Source organism: Sinocyclocheilus rhinocerous, unplaced genomic scaffold (genome assembly GCF_001515625.1).
Source record: "Sinocyclocheilus rhinocerous isolate Xijiao unplaced genomic scaffold, SAMN03320098_v1.1 scaffold70, whole genome shotgun sequence".
NCBI lineage: Eukaryota > Metazoa > Chordata > Actinopteri > Cypriniformes > Cyprinidae > Sinocyclocheilus > Sinocyclocheilus rhinocerous.
The window spans coordinates 217324-241723 of record NW_015624555.1 but is presented as its reverse complement, the minus strand read 5'-3'; the positions used below and the strand labels follow the sequence as shown (position 1 = coordinate 241723).

General features: G+C 37.8%; 1 protein-coding gene across 1 annotated transcript in view; it reads right to left on the bottom strand.

Moving 5' to 3' along the window:
* The window catches only part of LOC107742425 (AF4/FMR2 family member 2-like), a 221854-nt gene that overhangs the window by 128573 nt on the left and 68881 nt on the right, over nt 1-24400 (bottom strand). Inside the window, exon 4 of the mRNA XM_016555376.1 lies at nt 19732-20580. Coding sequence (XP_016410862.1) covers nt 19732-20580 — 849 coding nt within the window. The remainder of the gene's footprint in view (nt 1-19731; nt 20581-24400) is intronic.

Genomic DNA, 24400 nt, shown 5'->3' with positions numbered 1-24400 from the left:
ACATTACCTCTAAGCTCCATAAACACAGGCCACAAAACACATTGCCTGAGAGAGCAAACAGCATGCTGTAACTCAAACGAACACGCGCTCGCAGATCCAAGCTATGCTAATTCTGTTAATTAACGTCATCTAACATCACAGAGAAATTTGTGGATATAACGCTGTTAAATAAGTCAGTATATTAGGCAGTTGCGTTGAGTCTTATGCAAAGGCTCCCATGAGAAGTAAACTCCATCCTGTTAGTCAGCAATGTTTGATATAACTACTAGGAGAATATCTTTCACCACTCGAGTTGTCACTATCATGAAGTGTTCAAGACTATTGGGGGTTTTGTCTTTGAAAAATTACAGTATATAATGAAATATGCTATTATTTATGCTATTTGTTTTAGATACCAGTAAAATTCCAGTCAAATAATCACAATTTCTAAGCAAACTTTTGTTGGACAAAGTTGATTATGCAAGAGATCAGTATGCAAGCTGACTTCTGAATTCTTTATGTACCACATCGCCTGACAGGCGTCAGAATAAGAGAGCTCTGGGCATTTGGGATGTGTATTATAGACTTAGGGCAACTATACACAATCTTTTAGATGCCACAGATGCCCAAATATGATCATTCTCATGTGAGGGACAACCATCCTGAATTTTAAAATGCAGCTATATATTTTCATGTGTAAACACTTCATATGTGTAAAATATTATTTGGTTAATATTTAGCTTCTATTATATTATTATTTTTTATACTGTTAGTACTGTACAGTTATTTATTTGTTTGTTTGTTTAAAATCACAATTTTATTATTTATTTAAATTAATTTTTATTTATTTAGTTAGTTAAATTATCAAATCTTTATTATACTGTGTTGTTACACATTACATGTAATAACAGTTAATTATGCATAATGTATAAATAGACCCTAACCATAACTCTAAACCTGTAGTACGTTTGTAGTTATTTTTTTTATTATTCATTTATTATTATTATTTTTTTTTTTTTGCATTTTTGCACAGCAATCCCTTGCATTTTGAAGCAAAGGACTCCTAAATATAATGATCCTTTCCTAAAATACTGTTAAGAAGAGTACATTTTCATTCGGTTATGGTTCTTCCATGGACTAGTTTGCTTTGAAGACCTCCTAATAGAAAATCCAACAGCTTCAGTAGTAAGGTAAACTTGATCAGTGGAATGAAATTAACAATGTTTACTTTAACTTTTTTTCCAACTCATTGTGATAAGTGAAGTGAAGTGAAGTGACATGTGGCCAAGTATGGTTACCCATACTCGGAATTAGTGCTCTGCATTTAATCCATCCTAAGTGCACACACACAGCAGTGAACACACACACACACACACCGTGAACACACACCTGGAGCAGTGGGCAGCCATTTATGCTACGGCGCCCGGGGAGCAGTTGGGGGTTCGGTGCCTTGCTCAAGGGCACCTCAGTCGTGGTATTGAAGGTGGAAGAGAGCGCTGTACATTCACTCCCCCCACCTACAATTCCTGCCGGATCTGAGACTCGAACTTGCAACCTTTTGCAAGTGCATCCACACTTGCAACCGGGTTACGAGTCCGACTCTCTAACCATTAGGCCACGACTTCCCCATATAAAGATATGATGCTTGTTCACAACTGATACAGCAGCAGAAAAACATTAAAAAATGCATTGTCCAGTTGTAAGAGTGACCTTATTTTATAAAAAAAAAAATACTATTGTAAAGATATCAAAACCTATACCACAGACATCTATCTATAACATAAATCATAGTGTTTAAGGTGGTTTGTTTACATGCATAGCATACACATTTCAACCATAGGATCTCCGGCAGATTCACATGAAAAGGGGCTGTGAATATCCTATATGTCAGCATCCCAGCGTGAGTCGAGGCCACCCTGGACAAATTCTTCACCTCAGGGCACTGGCTCCAGCTATGCGGACAAAAGTTCAGCATATGGCAACTTGTTCCATGCCACAACCTAAAAGTGAGTGGGTTTGTGTTTGCATGTGTCCTTGTGTGCAGATAAGCCATGTGGTATTTCACACCACTGAATCACCTCTAATGCAACAGTTCTATCAGACTCCATCAGGGAGAGTCAGGGAGAGTACGGTGACCAGGCTCGCTTAAGCACTGCTCCTGCAGAGAAAGACTTTTATGAGGGGTGGGATGGGGGTTAAATCTGAAATCGATGATACTGTTCACATTATGACACAGCAGTCGCCTAGAAAGGTTGCAAAGTCAACATTTAAAAAACTAGCAGAACATTGTGAGCTGAATTTTGCCTGAATTACAGTTCTGTCAGGATCACTCTGTTTGATTAAGATTATTGTAGAGGTCCTGAACATTATTTTGGCGGCTGGCTTTGCTCTGAAGGGTTCAGATTCTGAGCTGTCCACAAGCAAACCTCACTGAGGTTTGAAACCCCCGAAGCCTAATGCAATTACTAGAATTTTAAATATGCAACAGATATACAATTCCATGCAGAAGTGATTCAGGTCTGTACATGAGACTAGACAAGATTAAGCAATGATTAGCTGATGATTTCCCTGGACAAGACGTTAAGTGATCATGCCTTCATAAGGAGGAGCTGGGGATGGAGGAGGGTAAGTGCATGTCTGTGCGACAGACTAAGGCAAGTGTGAGTACAGATGAACTTATAGATCTTATTTAATTGAAGTTGGGAGAAGTTACAATCAGATGAGCGTCAGCTGATGCTGGCTGTCATGCCGTGGTCTGCCTGAACTAAGCTTGAGGTCCATTCGTCACTCAAACTACATTTCTTAAGAATACCTTGTTGTCCTGCTACTGGGTCAATACAAGTGTCCATTATAAATATATATTTTTTTAAATCTAGTTTAAAACCAAGATTTTAGAATTGTGCTCTTTGCATTCATGTTGGTTTTTAAACAAGTTTCAATTTATTGACTTTACAAATGTCATGTGGTGTATCCACCAAGTAAAAAACTAATGGCATTTTTTTTGTTCTTCTTTGTTCTATTTTTTTCCCCTTCTCCATTCTTCTCCAGTTTTTTTTTTTTACTTTGATGATCCCTTTCTTAAAATACTGTTAAGAAGAATATGTTTTCATATAACTGAAAATTCATATCATAAACCTGTTGACCATATCTTCCTGGAACTATAAAACCCAGACAATCAGATTTTGGCTTTCAATTTTGAGAAAGCTCTTGTCATTTTTATGTGAAACAGGTCTATAGGAGTCAAAACCTGCTCTCCAGTGCTCATTTCCCTAAACCAGTGGATTTGAGATCTGAAGTTGTTACACAATGACTAGAGATAAAAATGCAGACTATATAAGCAAATCCAGCCTAGTAATCTCCAATTAAAGTATTGGGGAAAGACAGGAGGGAGCAGGTAAGCACAAATAGATTGTGACTGTGAGGACAGGAGGCCTGTAAAACACAGCAGCGAACATTAGAGAGGAGAGGCAGGTGACATGGACCCTGGATAAAGGTGTGTGTATACAGGAGACGAGGCAAAGCCACATGCCCAGAGATCAAGGATTTGAAATGAGCGGTGACATGGTAATTAGTGTCATCAATCACATTTGAGCCACGGGGGGAGCCGGTGGAAGCTGGGCTCCGGTTTCGAATAAACAGAAGCCAGTTTGCCTGAGTCATCAACCACCTGCTTCTGCGTCAAGCTGACCTGGGAACCACTGCTGATGCACTTGTACTAATGACACCTAGTACCTCCACGGACAGTGATGTACAACGTGCACTGAGTTTTGCATCCTCATCAAAGTCGTTAATATATGTCTCTATGGTAGCAGCGAACGTTTTTGAGCTGATGTGTGCACTAGCGTGTCTGCTTGCTCAAGCATTCAGCTCAGCATTTGTATTTTTAGTAACAGGAAGAGCATCTCTGATGACTCAATGTTATTATCGTCAACCAATGGGTGTGAATATTTTGGAGTGATACATGGGCGAAGGAAATTTCTAGGCGCCATGTTTATGACTGTTTTTGCCATGCTGAAAGCCTCTTTTTTGGTAAATCAAGGGTAAACTAAATCGAAGGTGGGCGAATGTATGTGCTAGAACCGCAGGGGGTGATTGGTCCAAGAAAAATGGATCTGACCTTGATATGTAGAGATAGACTGGCTGGTGGGGTGCTGGTCACATGACTATTTCTCCCTCTGTGAGGAACCACACAGAAAGAGAGAGCGAGACTGATACTCCGCCAGACAGGAATTCATCCGTTCGAATTTCCATTCCTCATCTGCAATTTGTTATACCATTACACCGCATGCTGTGTGCAGCCACTCTGTGAAAAAGAGTCAGATTCGAGAACAAACTAGTTTTTATAGCCGGCAAACTGGGATTTCTATCTAGTGTGTACACATCTTTATTATGTATTCATTGATTTCAAAACTGCTTTTAACAGCCCCCAGATGTGAAAAATACTCAAAATTCCACTTTGCCACTTCTGTATTAAATTTGCATATCTGGTCATGCTCTGCTTGACACACTTGCAAAACTGCACAGCGGGTATTTCATTACAAGGCACTGCAGATATTCAACAACAGCACTGAGCATCCAAAATAAATTAAAAAGACTAAAGACCCACCAGTAGGCAGTATTATGTATTGTTTTGTAATGCCTAGAGCACCAGTGCTTTTTTTCACAAGCAAATTGACATGGAAAGGGTTGACTGGTGGGGTTGTGGGAAAAATAATTGGGGGTTTCAGGGTTTTTACTGGCATTAAACCGACTGGGTCTAAGGCTAAAACAACTTAATACATGGTATTCCACAGGGATGGGTATTAGGTCCATTTTCATTTTTTGCTAAATGGCATTCAAATCGATTTCGATGTAATCTTAGTGTATCCGGTGTACACTAGAACACTCAAGTAAATACTAAATAAAGGTCTGACTGAGCATTTGACAGGTATACATGAGATCTGTTTTGAGGATGTGTCTGAAAATAAACACAAATACAGTGAAACTGATATCAGGACCAACTTGCCTGAAATTACCATTGGTCAACGGATGCATACATCAGAGCATTCAAGCAAAGGTTAACATTTTCTCAACTTCTAGTTGCATCCTTGTTTTATTCATTTTTTCTTCTATGACCTTGCAAAACATTATTACTACTTAAATTGTCACTATACTCTAGTGTGTTAAAGCCCCTTAACATTAAGGAACCAGAACCAGAAACCATATTATCTTAAACAGTATGCTAATCTGATAGAAAACTTTACGATGGCTGGTTTGAGGCCAGCAGCAGCAATAAATATCCACCCTTGAAAGGCACCATACATCTTGATGGTTTTGTAGCTCACAATGTCGCATGACAAAGATAAATGCAGCTGAGATAATGCAGCTCTGACCTTAAACTGTGGTGTGGGGAAAGTGTGGGTCCTCTACAAGAAGATGTTGTGTTTTTACCATGCCTTCATGCAATTACACAGTTCTAACCTACAGTCTAATGGTGCTGACTTGTCATTCTGCTTTTATTTATAGTGGCTAAAACACACTACAAAACCTGGTTTAATGGAGGCAAGGGAAGGAAGGCATTTGTTATTGTTACGAGGGTCCAATACAGGTTTGACGTGGTCCCAGCAGCCCTCTTCCTCCCAGCCATGATGCAGTCATGCAGAGATGGGCTAATTTAATAAGCAAATCTGCTGCGGTTTCCCTGCAAGAAGCCAGTTTCATTGAGAACCTTCCAAAACATGTAACCACAAATGGCCAGGGGCTGATGGGATCCAAACAGAGAGAAGAACTCTCTGGACATAAAACCTGTATGCTTATTGGTAATGGCTAAATGCAAAATGCACCTCAGGTGAGATGCCCTGTTTTTTTTTTTTTTTTAAGGGAACTTATTATGCATAATTCACTTTTACATGTTGTTTGAACATAAATGTGTGTTGGCAGTGTGTGTACATAACCACCCTATAATGATAAAAATTCACCTGCTAATTTTTGTTTAAATCCCCATAAATTGTAGGCAGTGTCTCAGAACAAACCGTTTGCCGAATCTGTAAAATGTGATGTCACATTTGACGCCCCGCCCATGACTGTTGACGGACACCGCCGTATCAGCAGAGACCCCGTCCTGAGTGAGCCGCACACAATCCACCATGTTTATCTTCACACTAGAGCAGTGGTTTTCAACCCTGTTCTTGGGGATCCACTGTTCTGCAGAGTTTAGCTACAAACACACCAGAAACCGCTAATCAAGCTCGAAAATATTTTTGTTTTTATTTTATTGTTTGGGCCATATTAACAGCATAGACAGCAGTATAGGTACTGTATATTACGCTGCTACACAGATCTAATATAAACATATGATTTCTTTCCCAGCTGTTTACCTTCACAGACATAACTGAATGTGTTTTTGTAACTCATGTGTGTTTTTAACATAAACGTGTTTGTATTTGATAGTTTAAGTGTAATAAGACATGAAAAATAACTTAGTTCTGTACTCACATGCCGTGTGACAGCCGCTTTCTGTGCGAGTGCTTCGGATGTGTGCGCTCAGAAAACCGCATATCAGAAGTTTAGACTGATTTAAAATGCATGATTTCAGCGTGATATACATAATCAAAACCAAACAGATGTTTATTCTGGAAAAGGGGGCGGGGAGCAGCAGTTCATTTGCATTTAAAGATACATGCACAAAAACAGTGTGTTTCTGCTTCCACTCAAAATAGGCATTTTCCAAATGATATAACAAATGATCTGTGGGGTTTTTGAGCTGAAATTTCACAGACACATTCTGGAGACACCTGAGACTTATATTACATATTGTAAAAAGGTCACCTTTAATTATCTGCCAGACAAAAATCACAAGTCCCATCTCTTAATTAACAACTAATGCCACTAATGAGGTTTTTCATAATGTGCATGTAATACATAAGTTTAAGGGTTGCTGAAATCTATATTCCTTAGTATGAGAAATGCCATTATATATTATATCATATATGATATTAATACCATTAAATAATACAATAAATAATTAAAACATTTGTGAATTTGACACACAACAGAATTAAATATTACTACAAACGCTTAGGTACAGATATTGTTCATGGATTCTTGTAAATACCGGATAAAATCTGTGTTGACTGCAAAGCTACATATGCCTGTGAGTTCTTGGAAGTGCTAATGAACTAGTTTTTGTTTCGTTTTTTTTCCCCGTTTTTTTTTTTCATCATGATTTGACAAGAAGCCTAATAAAATGATGGGTATTATGCAAATGATACCAGCTGTTACTTTGGATAGGAAAGACTCCTAATAACTCACTCTCTCTCTTTTTCTCTCATTTTCTCTTTATCTTTCAGTGTGGATGTATTCTCTCATCTTCCTGTTAATCCGTCTGGGCATGTGTGTGACACGTCTGCGAGGGGAAGTGGCGGCTGTAGGCTGGTCTGATTAGCGTCTGGTCGAGGGTACGGTTGTGCTCGGTTCGGCTCAATCTTCTGAGGACGCTAGCAGTGTGTACGGCAGCTGAGTATAACTTATTAACTAGCACTCACAGAGTGCTAGTTCCCCATCTGAGGAGGCTGCTGGCTCTCAGTGTAGTCACTAGTTTCGGGCCAAACGATATTTTCAAGGTCAAACTACAAGCGCTGAGGGGAGCCAGTGCATGTCATGGAACAGCACATCACATCGTCTCTGCATACAAATCACTGCATACCCCTTGTTTGTCCTTTTTCAGAATATTTCTTTGACTTTTTGCTAAATAAATTCAACAGTTCATGTCACAGCTTTTAGAGGAGTGACAACTGGGTCATTTTTTAAAGTCAGTATTCAAGTTATAAGCCACTCGAAGCTGTGTGCTAGGGATTTCATCACAGATAAGAGTTATTTTATTAATTTTTTTAATTAATTTTTTTCACAGCCTTGAGTTAAAAATTATTGTTGTTATTATTATATGACAGCAAAAAATATATGATAAAAAGACACCATTGTTCATGAAGCTGAAGTTATTAACTATAATATTTAGAATAAACAATTCTAGTTACTAATATAATTAATAACTGTACATTACATTACATTAGTTCACTGTCAAATATTTTTTGAAGTTATTAGACGTAGATTATTGAAGTATGTTTAACAAGAAAATACTATTTCAGACTTCAAAATTTCATGTTAAATTCAATGTGTAACTTATTTTTAGTAGGGTTTTATTTTTAACTTGATGCATTAATACAGAATGTGCAATCACATGTGTGCATTTAACACTTTAGAATTGCTCATCTAATCATATTTCAGAATCAGAGTTATTTAAAAATAAAGATTAAACAAATGATATTTACAAAAGTAACTGATTTTTATTCATGGTGAATAAAGAACTATCTTAACTTATATGATTATTAATAAAATGAAATTTATAGAAGTGTAACCACTTATAGATGACAATATCATCGATTATTTCCTATATTTTTCTCCTTTTCCATATTTGTATCCTTTCATGCTTGCTGAACGAGACTTCTGGAGCAAATCGTTTTATGTTTATTAGCCACATTACTGACTATATCAGTGCCTTCCACAGCAAAGAGTCCCATTAATGAGCCCAAATTAATTTTGAAGCGATATTAAACAAAGGCTGATGAGAACAGCCCATCATGCATGACTGGGAAGAAAAGCAAGAGAGGAGAAAGAGAGAGAGAGAGACAAAGAGAAAGATTGAGAGAAGGCCCGGTGACCTAATTCTGAGATGCAACTAAGCGTTGTCAACTATGATCACTTCTCCCCAGGCCCACCTACAAATGAACTCCTGCCTTTGCTGAAACTACATCAATTCCTCTATGTAAATGTGCTTCTTAACAATCTCCTCTAAGTACTTTTCTGTACCCATTTGAGTCATATTAGAAGTATTTAGCTCAGAGACAGCAGCGAGTGCAAAGAACGCTTCTAGTGTCACACTGAGATGTTGAGGATCAGCATGTTTGGTCAGGCGTGATGGCAATGGTTCATGAGTAAAGACATACACTGCTGAACAAACGCTCTGGACTTTTGAGAGACATATTGCTGAGCTGCTTTGAAAAATGTGTCATTTACTTCTCATAACACAAGTCCCACTTGCAGCACATTAGCATCTGTTTTTATAAGTGTTTATCTGTTAATTAAAGACAAATTTATAGCACTCACTGGCATTGAAATACAGCCTGATCATAAAGCCCTTAAGTAATTTTAATTCTGCTATAATGTCTATGTCATTAAATACTGAAAACTATTAAAAACTTCCCAAGTATTTTACTATGTTTTTAGCATCATTTGCCCAAACAGTGATTTGGTCAAATTAGCAAATCAAATCTGCAAATGTTCACCTATGCTCCAAAATTGTCTTGACTAGAAGTGGCTGATATATGCCGATGATCTGGCACCATAAATATCACCATCAGTCATTGAAAAATCCATATTAGTATCCACTAAAACTAGTGACAGAACAATATATTGAGCAGACAGTTTAATTGGATAATATTTGTGTGTTGGGTCAACTACAGCTCTATAAAATGCATGATGTTCTAAAAATTAGTATATTACAAAATGTAATGTGTTAAAAGTAATACTGTTTATTTATATAAATATTATATACAGGGGTGCACATAAGTTTTTCAGCCTGGTTCTTATATGAAAACCTGGAAATTTGGTTTGGTCCTCACACTGCATATACTGTTACCCATTAAATATAACTATAAAAAAAAAAATAAGACATAATAATATTGCACTTTATTTATTTCATTTTTTAAAAATAAACTCAATAATAAAGTTTGATAATACCGTTATATTTTAAAATTAAAGGGAAGTATTAAATACAAATACAATTACTTTATAGTAAACTTAAACATAAAATGTTAATATTTACTACTTTTTTTAATTTTCATCATTTTCGAATCAGCAGGCTTTTATTTTGGCGGGTTGTCGGTGTACCGACGAAACATGCTATCTATCAGATTTAATCTTATACAGTACAGTTTGTCGATCTAAAATGGTGATAGTGCATTAACAGCTGTCAATCATGTCGGTACGCAAATGCGCTGTCAGAACTTATTTACACAGCGCATTTTTTGTTTTGGTCGTGCATGCGGACCTGCGGACCACTTATGTGCACCCCTGTATATATACACCCATCCACAACCCAGGCTAATTCGAAATATGTGCCTCTAAATACATTTCTGCAACACCATTATTATGTACCTTACTGCACGTATCGCAGCAGTTTCAAAGTGAAATGTCCAATGAGTGGCGCTAAAATACGGGTTCAATACGTGACCCTGGTACGTTTTTTAAAGTTGATATAGGCACGTATTGCTGTGTTTTTATTACGTTGCTTCAGGTACGTATTGCGACGGTTCAGAATTCAAATATCCGGTGAGTGTCGCTAAAAGTTAATGATCTATCGTGTTGGAAATATGCCCTACACCAAACCCAACCCTAAACCTACACTGTAAAAAATTGCTGTAAAAAAACGGCCAAAATCTGACAGTAAAATACGGTTTTCCATTAAAACAGTAATGTACTGTAGAAAACAATGCATTCTGGGCAATATTTTGCAGTTTAAGAAATTGCTGTTAATTTACAGCCAATTTTTAACAGTACTCTACTGTATTTAAGTGATACGTTTTTTTACCGTTTGCAATGCATTGTGGGCTGTGTTAAATACAGTACAATGCAGTATCAAACATTACACGCATTTTACAGTCACCAGGTTTTATCAAGTTTGTTTTAGATCATCTCTAAACTTTTAAGACTGTTAGTCGTTGTTAAAAACTGGCCAGTTAACAATCTGTTGCCCGTTGTTAATGGCTTCAAATTCCATACGAATCACTAAACATACTTGATGTATGAAATGTTGATTATTTAATGTAAGTTTAAAGGTGGCATGTTTAAAAGGAGAATAGTTTTAGTGTTTATTATTTACAGCAAAAACATATTTTGATAACTTGATTTGCGGATAGAAATTTAGGTGCGAAAGATTGATACGGGTTGTAACCAAAATCAGCCATTATACTTGTTTTCTTTCTGACGTATTTTAGCCGAATATCAAAGGATGTTTAGTGTAAACACTTATTCAAAATGTTGATTACATGGAATTGACTGCCTTGAGCAATTGTATGGCAATCGTGTATGCTGCTTTATTTCACTTCAGAATTCTAGGACCATTCAGTGAATCTGAACAGTAGAAACGTGTAAAAAAAAATAGTTGTTATGGAAGTAGCAGTGTTATGGAAAAATTAGTTGACTTGAGACATGCAGGAAGTGTTTTATCAATTCTAGAGTTATTTTGATCAAATGTTTTGTTTACAGAGGTACCAGTTGGAATACCTTAGACAACATGCAGCCAGGTCGTCATGATTAAGTGGGTGTAAAATGACAAAGTCATTCACCTAGGACTAGGACTCTTTTAAAAGGCACACATGCCTCCTCACTGGAACGTTTAATAAAGTGCAGAAAAAATACTGAACAAATGTTTTTTCACTAAAATGTTTTTCACGTAATGAATCTTCAATCTAATTATTTCTATCCATTATTTTATGCCTTTGTACAATAAAGAGTGAATTTAAAGTAACCATAATGATGTTGTAAATTGAAATAATCACAGAAATGTACTGCATTTAATTTTTACAGAAAAAAGCTGTTAAATAATTCACAGTATGAATACTGTAGAATTACAGTAGATTGCTGTCGACTCTGCTGCCAGTATTTTACTGTAAAAAAAAAAAGAATTATACTGCATTTCATTTTTACGGTAATAAACTGTAAAATAATTTCACAGTATGAATACTGTAAAATTACAGTAGATTGCTGGCGACTCTGCTGCCAGCACATTACCGTTTTTTTACAGAATTTTTTTTTACAGTGTACCCGATAGTGTTAACAAATGCAAAACTGATATAAAAATGTGTTGATGCAACCGTGCCATTTGAACTTCCTTATATGCAGGTTTGAACTGTTTTGTCGAAGCATAGTTTCGTGGGATTCATACCGGAGCTCTTCACTATTCAAGTGCAACTCCATACTGCGTGAGCTACCGAACAAACCTACTACATATGAAAACCCATACATATGAAGCTGGATATGTGACGCTAACGTTCAAAAGTATCAGTTTTGAAATCTCGCAGCATGTTAAAATTGTTTTGAAACTGTGGACCTGTAAATCATACTTTGTGTGAAAAGGAATAAAAGTTGATGGAGTTTTACTGCCTCTAGTGTTCATTTCAACTGGAAACTGCACTGATTTGTATGTATGAGTACGTTTTTTTCAGTTTTGCAGTGATGTAGGTAGAGGCACGTATTTCGAATGAGCCTATGTTGCTCATCCATCCATTCTCCAAACTTATCCTCTTTATGGTCGCTATCCATTTCAGCAAAAGGAACCACAGACACCATATGTTTAGTTATTTTAGACTTCTAAACTTGCACTGTGTGCAGGTTAGCTTCTACAGCTAATCAAATCAGAGACTTGCATCCGTGTTTCCTCACCAGTGCACAGCTGAAAGATGGCTGTCTCTTCACTCGTCCTAGCTCATTAGCCTCTCTGGGGGAAAGCACTGTGTTCGAGACTGGCGAGCGTAACTCAAACAAGCAAATATTCAAATGAGCCATATGAAATTTGATAAGTGGAACCAACATGGGTGTGCACATTGTTGAAGAAGCTGAAAAAGAGGAGAGGATTTGGAGTGTTTGATTGGAAGACTGTGATTGGATGTCCAAAAAGAGGCAGACGGGCATTAGTGCCCAGTTTTTCAGCAGCGTTGGTTCTGGAAGTATTTTTCCATTCATTTTTACTATAGTTTTGTTATAGTATAGTTTTTTTTTTCTTTTTTTCAAGCCAACCAGTTATGAGGTGAATCACAACATTAAAAACTTTTATTTGAAGAAAAAAAAATTGAAAATCATACAAAAAGACAAAGGTACGAGACTGTGTACTTAACCGTTTTAATGAAGGAAAGAACTACAATCCAATGAAGCACTACAAATGACATAATCAAATTAAAAACGATAGAGAAATATAAAACTATACATCTAAAATTGATGATTATGCCTATAGAAACCATACATTTCAAGTTAATTCCAAAATACAAATATATACGAGGGCTGTCCGGAAAGTTTCCAGCCATGTAATATGAAAAATAGAGACATTTATCAAAGAAGATACAAGACACAAGACACAAGAAACATTGTAAAGTCCCCTTCAAAGGTGATTTTAGTTTTGGGAAAAGCCAGAAGTCACAGGGCACCAAATCTGGGCTGTAGAGGGGCTGAGTCACCTCACCCACCATTTGATGTTTCGCCAAAATACTCGAGACATTTCATGGGCGGGCACATTGTCGTGATGAAGCTGTCAATCACCAGTTACCCATAGCTGCAGCCGTTTTTGTCATATTGCATCTCTCATCTCATATTTTTTTATATTACATGGCTAGATACTTTCCGGACAGCCCTTGTATACAAATATTTAAGTACTTTGACAGCATAGCAAGACTCCATTACGTTATTTGTGGTGCTTCATGAAAATGAGCAGAGCCGCAAGCCCTTTTGGTATGATTTGCTCACTGTGATTGTCTGATGTTTCATTTTCTGTAGTGCACCATGGGTAATGTAGTTTTTCACCACAAATTTAGCTGTTAAACTATTTTAAAAATAAGTTGAAATAATGCAAATGAATGGCATTTATTTACAACCTCAGAACTCAGCGAAGGTCTGTTTTTATTGGTTTATAAATTATCATTACAAATAAATTTTGCCTATGGAGAAAATGAATGGAGGTTTTACTTGCGGACTGTTGTAATGTGACTGGAAGTGCAACTCCTGTGATTCTGGAGGACATGCTTGTTCAGACCAAATTTGATGTAATGTATATAATGTAACCTCTTTTACCGTACATTTCTGCCATATGTACATCAATTTGACATAGTCACCACTGACAAGCTACTACTAAATATATTGTAGAAACTTAATTTTCTTAAAGCTGCTTTGCAACGATTTGTATCGTGAAAAGCGCTATACAAATAAACTTGATTTGAAAATTGAATTGAATATATAGAAACCCATACACAAGCTAAGAATGCAGTACATACTTTACAAAACTATAAAGTCAATTTATCGTAGACTGAGTGCCAAAGACTATATATTCAAAAAGCAGAGCTGCAACATACTACTGCTGTGAGTGTATACAGTGCTACATATATATTTAGAGTGAGCTACACATATGCATCTCATTTCAAACACATATCCCTGTCTCTAAAATATACATTTCAAGAAATATGTATGCAGATGATGACACAGCCATTAATCATTATAGTACACCACACTGTGGTCTACATTACAGCTCCACACACACGATCCAGCACTAGATGAGTCAGTGTGGGTGAGGATGCTTTCTGGGGGGAAGTGGCATCTTGCTTTGTGAGTCTTGGCAGCCCGGTGTAATCAAATGTTCCCGGAAATGACTTCCTGTCCTGTGAGATGGAGCCTGGCTCCATTTGAGATAAAGACTTCTCTGGCTGTTACGGCAAACGCTGTTTTAATAACCCGGCCTGGCTGGGCAGAGCTCGAGCGACTGTCTTTGATAGACGCCATTGCGAGGCCGCTGAGGAACGCCACGCTAAAAACCCTCTTGCTGTCATTAATGGATGACCAGACCTTATGTGGTCCAATTAATTTTTGACACATTGAATCTTAATAAGTCAAATGAAATTTGGGTGAAACAGTAGCTGCCAACTTGTCTTTGTAGACTGTAAATGGAAAAAGTTTTGTTTTATTAAATATATGTTTTTTTGTGATATAACAATTATGCATGTGGAAAATATTAGCACTTTTTCAATGTTAAAATACTTTCATTTATCCCAACTGCAGGCTAAGTAAGCCTTTTATAGTTTGATTCCCCAGAAAAGTGTAAACACTGTTGTGTTTCAAAACATTGCACTGTTTACTTGATCATCCTGACCCGGCAACACTGGCTCAACCAATGGTGTGAGTTTGGGGCGTGACTGTCTGTTTGATCAACCAATAGCAGTTGAGGAGTTCTGGAAACTTGCATGGAAACAGTTATTATACAATTTACTGAAACCTCACCTTTAATTTCAAAGGTTCACAGAAGTCAATGAGGATTTGGAATCTAAATGCTAATGTACAGAGCTACATTATCAACAGCTGAGATTTTGCTGTGATCTTACTGTGATCGTGCAATCACTCTGCTCTGATCTGGGATCAACATGGCCCGAGGAAACACAGGGACCGCATTGATATGCAGCAGATGTCGGCTTCTCCATTATATCTGATCACAAAGAGAAATCAGAAGGGAGACTGCGGCTTGATGAGAACTCCTCTGCCAGACTCCCGGCCCAGACTCCAGCCCTCAACGCCATGACATCATTCACCTCTGCTGCCCACTGAGATTGCTTTCAGGTACTGCTATATATAGTCATAGAACAGATCAGGAATACTTTTGAACAGAAAATAATTCTCGGTGTCACCCAGGCCAAAAAATACCACAGAGACCATTGGATATTACAAAATGAGTTGACATGACAGCTGGTATTATTATTTTAAAACTCCAAAGTGTATAACTGTGCGTAATTATACATCAAAATAATTACAGTAATATACTGTAATATACCACAAAATAAATTAACTTAGTCACTGTAATATCTTAAATGACATTGAAATAAAAAGAACAATCAGACCAGCCAGCATTAGCATGCTCTCTCAGCATGTTTGAAGCATCATTTTATATAGCCCAGCATGCAGAGGGAGAATATCTTCACCGGTATTTTTGTCTTGTCAAATCTGCGCTTCAAGGAGCTAGTGATAAAGCTATTAGTCACATAAAGACTGCGTAATACCAGGTGCAATAACTGTTTTTAGATGGATCAATAGTCTTATCTGTCTGTCGATGTCTCATACACGGACCCCCCAAAAAAGCAAGCTGCTTCACAGCAAGCAGCACAACGCTAGACACTAATCAATACACCAGGCGATAACAGAATGCTTCCAAAGCCATTTAGCACAGTCTTATAACTCTGCTGAGCACTCAACCTGTCAAAATATTTTGTGGTGGGGTGGCACAAGGGAACATTTCATGCCTATCAAGGGGAACAAGCTTCTGCTTTTCAACCCAAAGGATGGCGGTACTCTTTCAGCACTGCAGAGGTGTGTGTGGCAGTCTGAAGATAATACAATTAAGACAATAATGACAATTAACGTTGAGACGTTTAATTTATTTTAGTATACTGGCTAATGATTTGTTTCAATTAAATGGATAAAAATTCATGAAGTCTTGAATCGATATTTCATTATCTTTTTTCTTCAATGCATGGCACTCCAATTGAAAAATTATTGAAACATGTTATTGACAATTAGCATTGAAAAGCCTTATTCAGTTTAGCAAATTGGCAAGTTTGAATGGTTTGTTGACTAAGTAAATATGATGTTGAATGCTGCTATTTGTATGAGTATAGTTTTGAATATGTGATATATTAACTCTCAAATGTTGCATTATCTTGGTTCCAACATGTCATCCTCTTCACAGTTTTGTTTTATGAGTCACACCATTACCACGGACAATATTTCCTGTTTAAAAAAAAAAAAAAAGATTTAAGCAACCAAAGAGCATTCTGTCAATTTTTGAGCACAATAAAATACCATCCACTCATGTGACAACAAAGAAAACCTATGAGGATATACAATCAGGAAAGGCTTTCACACAGTTCAAAACCTCAGCCAAAGCGAACCTGGATAAATAAGCCTGAAGAGCTGCGGAATAATAAGTAGCCAGCACAACAGAGTACAGGTGAATCCCACGAGAGCCGCTTCTACAGAATCCACTCCTTTTAACAAACTAAAGCTACGCAAGGCAGGGTGGAAAAAAATCAAATCAATGTCCTTGAAGATGTTTTCTTTTCTCCCGAGAGCCATCTTGAAAGAGCGGCTCTGCACGTGCTCTCTTGCATTCTATTTCAATCCTACTAGCCCTGTTTTCGTAACTCTCTGCTTTTTCTCCATTTATTTATTTTTTTATTTTGCATCTCTCTCTTTTCACTTTCAGGCAGTGACTCATCTGTCAGAAGGAGGGGTAGGGAAAGACGGCATAGGCCCAGCTGGGGCCCACCCTACGGGGGTTCATCTCTCTCTGTGCCTGCCCCTCTTTGCAATAACAATATCCATCTCCATTTTCCTGAAAGCTGACCAGTATGAGGGCATTCTTAGAGCAATTAAAATTCCCCAGGTTTCCACTCTTGCCACATGCTTAACTGTACTGCGCGGACGCACCATATGCTTCAAGATGGGCGATAGTGCAATTCGCAGCCCGATGGCTGTCGAGATCCTCATAGAACAAAGAGGAAGAACAGCTGGTTGCCTCGCCATGGTTGGATAGCAGCGAGTCAACCTGTTCAATCATATGCCACTCTTGTTCACCGCACCTTATCTTATTTGGTTTGTTTGTTTTATGTGGATTAAGCCCGTAAGAGCGATGGGAATTTCAACCTACTGCTCAAACAAGCTCAAGGCATCGATGTGTAGGGTATCAGACCGACTCAGACAATTTAAGATTCGATCAAGAACATGGTTGAAACACGAGGAGCCGAATTCCACAGAAAGGCCCAAGACACAGGATGTTCGTAAATCAGATTCTGGCGCCACAAGCCTGAAGCAAGTCCACCAACTAGCAGCTTTGAGTAGCTCACAGCATTTAAACAAAAGAACACTTATTGACAATTCCAAGGAGATTGTCAATTTTGGGGCAAGTAATCAAGATTAATGGTCAAAGAAATGCACAGCATGACCATCACATGTAAACCAGTGATAGTAATCACGATCACGAGCTCTTCGGATTGACTTTCCTCCACCTAGAAGACAAAGAACAGACTGAGATTCCTTACGAGACCTTTTTAACCTCTCTGGTCTTCACAGAACATGGCCACATACATCCACTTTCGCTTTTAGTCATGTGCTTTCAAGTCATCACTTTTAGCCATGCCCCTTTTAGCTTTTTGCTTTTTAGTCATGCTTTTTTAGCTTTTGCTTTTCACCCACTGCTTTTTAGTCATGGCTTTTTGCCATTACTTTTGCGTTCTTAGAGCGCCGTTCCAGCGTGCTTCGGCCTGCACGCCCGCTGCTACTTAGCCACGATTAGAAGAAAACCACCTAGTCTCGTCAAACTTTACTCCATTGCAGAGTTGATGTTGTACGGCTCGTTCAATTAATCACTGGCCGTCTCAGTGATCAGCCGTAAAACAGTGATTCTGTCCAAATTCCCTTTAAAATCTTAAATGATTCCCTTTGAGCTAAATTGACCTGTTTCCCTTACAGATACGAGGCTATTTTTCAAACCCTGCTGCTGGAAATACAGGAAAATTACCTCTCACAAGATACCACCTCAAAGTGAAGGAATTCATTAGTTGCTGCTGGGTTTTTATAGAGCCAAACATCAGCCTGAAGCATGATAACAGAACTATTAGCCCGCCTCAATCTATTATCTTTAATCTAAGACCACCTATTGGCTAAATCCTAAATGATGGTATTCCCTGTCCTAAAGGGCCATGCTGAGCTTTCAACTGCAGCCATTTCTCTCTATGGAATGCCATGGGATTAAATCCTCCCGCTGGCAGCCATTCAGAGGAAGTGACAGCACTGGCTCATGTACCACGACCTGAGAGGTCAACAGAACTCTATACTCTAAGTGTCAGCCTCACAGAAGGGATGAAATTAACATTGCCGGTGATAAAGCTCCCATGTCTTAACCTCTGGAGGGTTAATTCAGAACGTAGGGGGCCCCTCCATTGTGAAGAAATGTGTATGTGTCTACATGTTCAAGACATGGAGGGTCTTCCAAGGTGTTTTAGGAACATGACTCTTGAGATGCTACCCAGGGTAAAGGTGAACAAGTCATCTAATTGAAACCAGATCGGATCTAGTAGGCAACCTTTTACACGGACTAGGCACTGAGAAAATAATTATTTGACATCAAAATAAAAGCCATAAAAAGTAAAAAAACACATTCACACCTTTCTCTGTGAAGAACTATTGTATGCTAGAGAAACATATTACAGAAGACCACTCAACATCTCTAGAAACAGTATTTACTGAACAAAAAAACGTCTTACAAAAGCTACAAAAAAGATTTCTTTGGACATTCTCAATTATATTATCAATCAAGTTTGTCAATGACTTGTTGAATGACTTGTTTTCAGGGTAAGGCACTGTAGAATCTGTAGCATCATACGCCTCAATCTACAGCAACATTTAGTAACTTGTATTTAATGGTAAATCCATTTGGTTCATTGTAATTATGCATCTATGCACAGATATTATAGCCCAAAATAAACAACAACAAAAAGGAATTAGGTTATAGACTTCAATTTTAGGCACAGACAGTAATGACAAATTCAATCATTCTTCAGCAACCTGAACACGGCAAATTGCTGAGGTCAGAATTTCCCTCCATTCAAAACAGTAAAGCTTCAAAGAGTGATCTTTAAACATGCCAACAAGAAGACTTCCTTGTAGAGCAGGTAGGTTCACAGGAAAGCCTGAGGTTCATTAACTGATTAATAATGAAGCACTCCATTATGTCAACCCCTCGTTTTGCCAGGTCTCAATGCAAAACAGACCTAGCCAGGGGAAAGTCAACAGAGCCAAGCCTATCTGCCAACTGTTCCTGTCCAACTAGAGCTGCATCCAAATGAAAGCAAATGATTACAACATCTGCAGGAAGCCTGCCCTTTGACTAAGACGATAAACGGTCACACTCACCTCTCCGGATTGTGGCAGTGTCAGCTTAGGAATTTTGCCCTTGGTCCCAGCTGTGCTGCTTTTGGTATCCAGCAGACCTCCAAATGGCACACTGTTGTACCCTTCCACCAGCTCCACAGGGGGTTTGAGCTCTGGGGAATCATTGGGGACCTGGTCTTGGCCGTCCATTGGCCTGACGTAGGCAGTGGGTTTCTGCTGCACAGCACTGCTGGGCTTGCAGTGGAGGCCTTGGGGGAATGTCGGCGTCAAGAGGCCGCTAGGGAGCAGGGATGTAGAGGCCATTGGCGAGTTCGAGCCATGGGAGCATAAGTCCTGCTCAGCGGGAGACTTTCCAAGGCCAAGCTCGGCTGTGGCTGGTCCTTTGCCAGACTGTGCCTGCTTCCTGTTGGAGTGTGACGAAGTTGTAGGTCCACCAGGATTGGGACTCGAGTCCTCTTGGTCCTGATCATGTCTACTAGAGGTCTGCTCATGACTGGAGTGCTTCCCCCGGCTGACCGGTTGAGCGGTCTGGGCACCACTTGAACAGTGACCCCCTCGGGACCAGTCTGAAGAGCGTGACTTTTTGCCTTGATGTCCATGTACAACGCTAGAGCCCGGCATGGTGTTGGCAGGGGGTGGGGGCATGGAGGTGCTGTGACTTCCAGGTTGGGAGGGAGCAGCTCGACTCCGCTGAGCCTCAGGGAAAAAGCCTGGCTGCTCGGGTTTCTCCACTGGAGTCTGGGGAACAGAGTTTTTAGGAATGCCGACAAGGTGACTCTGGTTGGAATGGCTAGTCAGGAGCTCCTTCATTTCATCGTAATTTCCAAGTGTGTTTTGGACCCGGTTAGCCAGGGCATCTCCTTTGTTAGTCTGAAAGAAAAAAAAATTTATATATGAAACCTCTGTATAATTAAATGCAGTCATTTTCCTAACAAAGGTCTTTTAAATGAACAGTTCACCCTAAAATTAACATACAAAAGCTGGTTTATATGACTTGTGCACTACATTTATAGTCTCCTCAAGTCAATGCAATAGCTTTGTGTGAAGAACAGACCAAAATTTTTAGATATTTACTAATAATATTCACCTCCACCACAACCCTAAATCAAATATAGTACATATGGAGCAGGTAGGACTGAAACAACCTCAAACATCAGTGGTTCTAGAGTACCTTACAAACAGATGTCAATTATTTGATTTAAGATTATCAATGAATAATTACAATGATTTCAGTCGGTTACTCAAATAAAGGTATTGAAAGACTTTAAAAGACTTGAAAGTCATTTTAACCACTTTAATGGTGCTTATTTAGTCCTTTTTGAAGCTTAACCATGCAGTCAATATGAGCTGTTGAATGGAAAAGACACTGAGGTTTTTTACTTTTTATTTTATTTTATTTTTTCATTCCATACAAAAAATAACAGAATATGGGTTTGAAATGACATCAAGATGCGTAAATAATTATAGAAGATGCATTTTTTAGGTCAACTATCAATTTAATTTGAAGAATATTCAACTGTATTGCAAATGTCAGTGGACTTTAATTTTCAGATAAAATATAAAAATAAAGATAAAACATTCCACAACACAACAAAAACTCCATAATACCCAAAAGTAACACCCTAAGTCTGTGAGTGTGAATGCCAAGTCAAGGAGTAATTTAGTGTGTTCACAGAACCCTTCTCAGTATGGACAGATCTAAAGAGTGCATTTGTCAGTATAAAGAAACTGAGGATTTATCATGAGCTTTAGCTGACTAGACCATTAACATAGTTTTGAGATGCACGCCAACTCTCCATTTGATGTTAGTCAATATTTATGAAACCCAGCAACGTGTGATCACAGAAATGGCGAGACACTGTATTTAGAATCTATTCAGAATTTTCTGTTTGTGTGCCATTCCTATCTGTGCCTGTGTGCTGATCTACATAAAATAATGTTTGCAAACATCTCCTGAATTTAGGGTGGGCAGAAAGATACAGTAATCTCCTCTCCAGAAATGTCTGTCCAAATCTAGTCTGCTTTTGCTGACAACAAGAGTCAATTTTATAATAATCGTTATCTTTTAGGTTGTGCAGCACATCATTAGTTGCACAGCGTTCTACAGAAGAGAAACATGCTATCCCCCCACCCCACTGATTATTTGCATAATAAGCAACATTCTTCTTAACACTCAGGCCTTTACTCTTGTATTCATCACTATATTTACATTTTCCTTTATTCAAAGGCTCCTACTAGCACCCTGATTCTAAAGAGTCTGAATCTTGAGGTACTCAATAAATAATTAAATGCATGTGTGTGCTTCTCTTGTACACTGATACAACTGAAGGCTACATTAATCCCAGGAAGCAAGAGTAGAGGGATAAATCTATTAGCATTCTCCATTAATTTCACATGTAATTGCTACATTAATAACAGCACAGCTCTTCTAAAATGCAAATGCATCTGTTATGGCTTTCAGCAACATAAACAGTCAATAAACAAATAATGTTAAATGATCCACAACCAGCATAGCGCATGACAAGCTATTAAAGCAGTGATGGAATTATGCACTGGACGGTTAACATGCAACCTTACACACAACAGAGGATCTGATTCTAAATCTTCTCAGTCTGACATCAAGACTGACCTCTGACCTGCTAAAGCCTTAGCACTAATGTCAGCAATAAAACCTTATTGACTATGTGGTTGTTATTCGGAGATTTATTATAATGACATTTCTGAATTATTTCTGGATTATGAATAAAGACAAAAATTGACAAAAATAGCATGATATGAAACTTTCTATCTATCCATCCATCCATCCATCCATCTCAAGCCAGTAGCTTTTCATTTATATTAAATTATATATAACATATTTATATTCTCAGCATAGCCATAATTATTTTTTTTTTTTTTCAAAACAAAATGATTTATCTTTTTTTTTATTTTATTTTTTTAGAAAACATTGATGACATTAAAGAAAAAAGATTAAAACCAACAAAATGTATATATATATGAATTGGTGGGTTTTTGTTAAATGTGAGCCAAAATCATTACAATTAAAAGAACCAAAGACTTAAACTACTTCAGTCTGTGTGCATTGAATTTATTTAATAAACGAGTTTCACAATTTGAGTTGAATTACTGAAATAAATGAACTTTTCTACGACATTCTAATTTATTGAGATGCACCTGTATATATATATATATATATAAACATTTTTATTTTCTATTTGTCTTTAGTTTAATATATTTTAAAACAAATGGTGCCTATTTAGCCGCTTGCATCGCACAGTTCGCAGCACCTGAAGGATGCGTTCGTTACGCAAACATTGAGAAGGGGGGACCCGCTTTGAAACAGCAACAATAAATGGTTTAATTGCAGGTGAGAGACATATATATATATATATATATATATATATATATATATATATATATATATATATATATACACATACATAGGGAAAAACTGCTAAAACACAAATTATAAAATGTAATTAAATACAATTTTGTACAGTTGTATAGAAATTAAATTGTGTTTAATTGTGTATAGTTGTATAGAAATTAAATTGTCTAATTGTGTCTAATAAAAAAAAATATTGTATATATATCTTTTTTCACTTTCTTTCTCTTTTTTAGTAATATTACTACATTTTCGACTATTAATCCTTGTCATTTTATGGATACTTTTTAATTTTTCATACAATAAGCATACAATAATGTTTTGTAAAACTTTACTTAAAGCATTTATATATACTTTTACTATATGCAAAAGTAAAATAAGTTTATAACGCATTATATAAATGCTTTACATAAAGTGTTAACAAAATTTCATACAATAATTTGAATCTGGGTCCACTGTCATTTCTCCGTGGCCTCACCGTACAGATGACGTGAGTGCTGTTCTCGGAAAGCACTTGGATGGGAATGTGGACCAGTGGCTCTGCTCTAGTGTTTTTGGAGTGAAAGATCTGAAAGGGACACTCTTGAGTGAGAGGAGTGCGTGAACCTCCCAGACGAGGTGGTTCGGTCAATGTGAGGGAAAATCCATCTGGGGCTCACACAAAGAACTGTTGTGTGAGCTCGACTGCTTGACTGAAGCATGAGAATGCTGGACCGCAGCCAGACACGCATTCTACACGGCAGTTCCAGCTCGGGGGAAGGCGAGAAAGAGAGAAATGCTCTCATTTAAAGTGTTAATTGCTGACATTTTACATTCAAAGTTTCTTAAAATTATGAATAAGCCATTTATGAATGATTAATCGCGTACTTATGTTGGCGGTTACAGCTTTTACTAGCTAAGTAATGTGTTCATTGGAATATATAAACACTTTAAAATGTCTAGTAGTTTCAGGAGAGGTTTTAGGATTTACTACATAAAAATAAATAAAGTTAAATAAACATAGAAAACATTTTACTTGTTTTCTTGATTACACTCGGTCACGTGACACGTGAGAGTAAAGAGGTGTGTTCGACTTGAAGATCGATCGGTGTATGACATCAAAGTACGGCGAGAGAAAGCATAAGGAGACGTCTGCTCTCTTATAGCTCTCGCAGTACTTTGATGACACACACCGATCGGTCTAAGCAGCGCTGCTTCAAGTCGAGCGTGGGCCATCAGCAGGAAAAGAAATGAAACAGTAAACAGCCAAAGGATGTAACTTAGAATGGGAGATGGATCGGTTTGTGAAAGCGAAGAGAAAAGCCA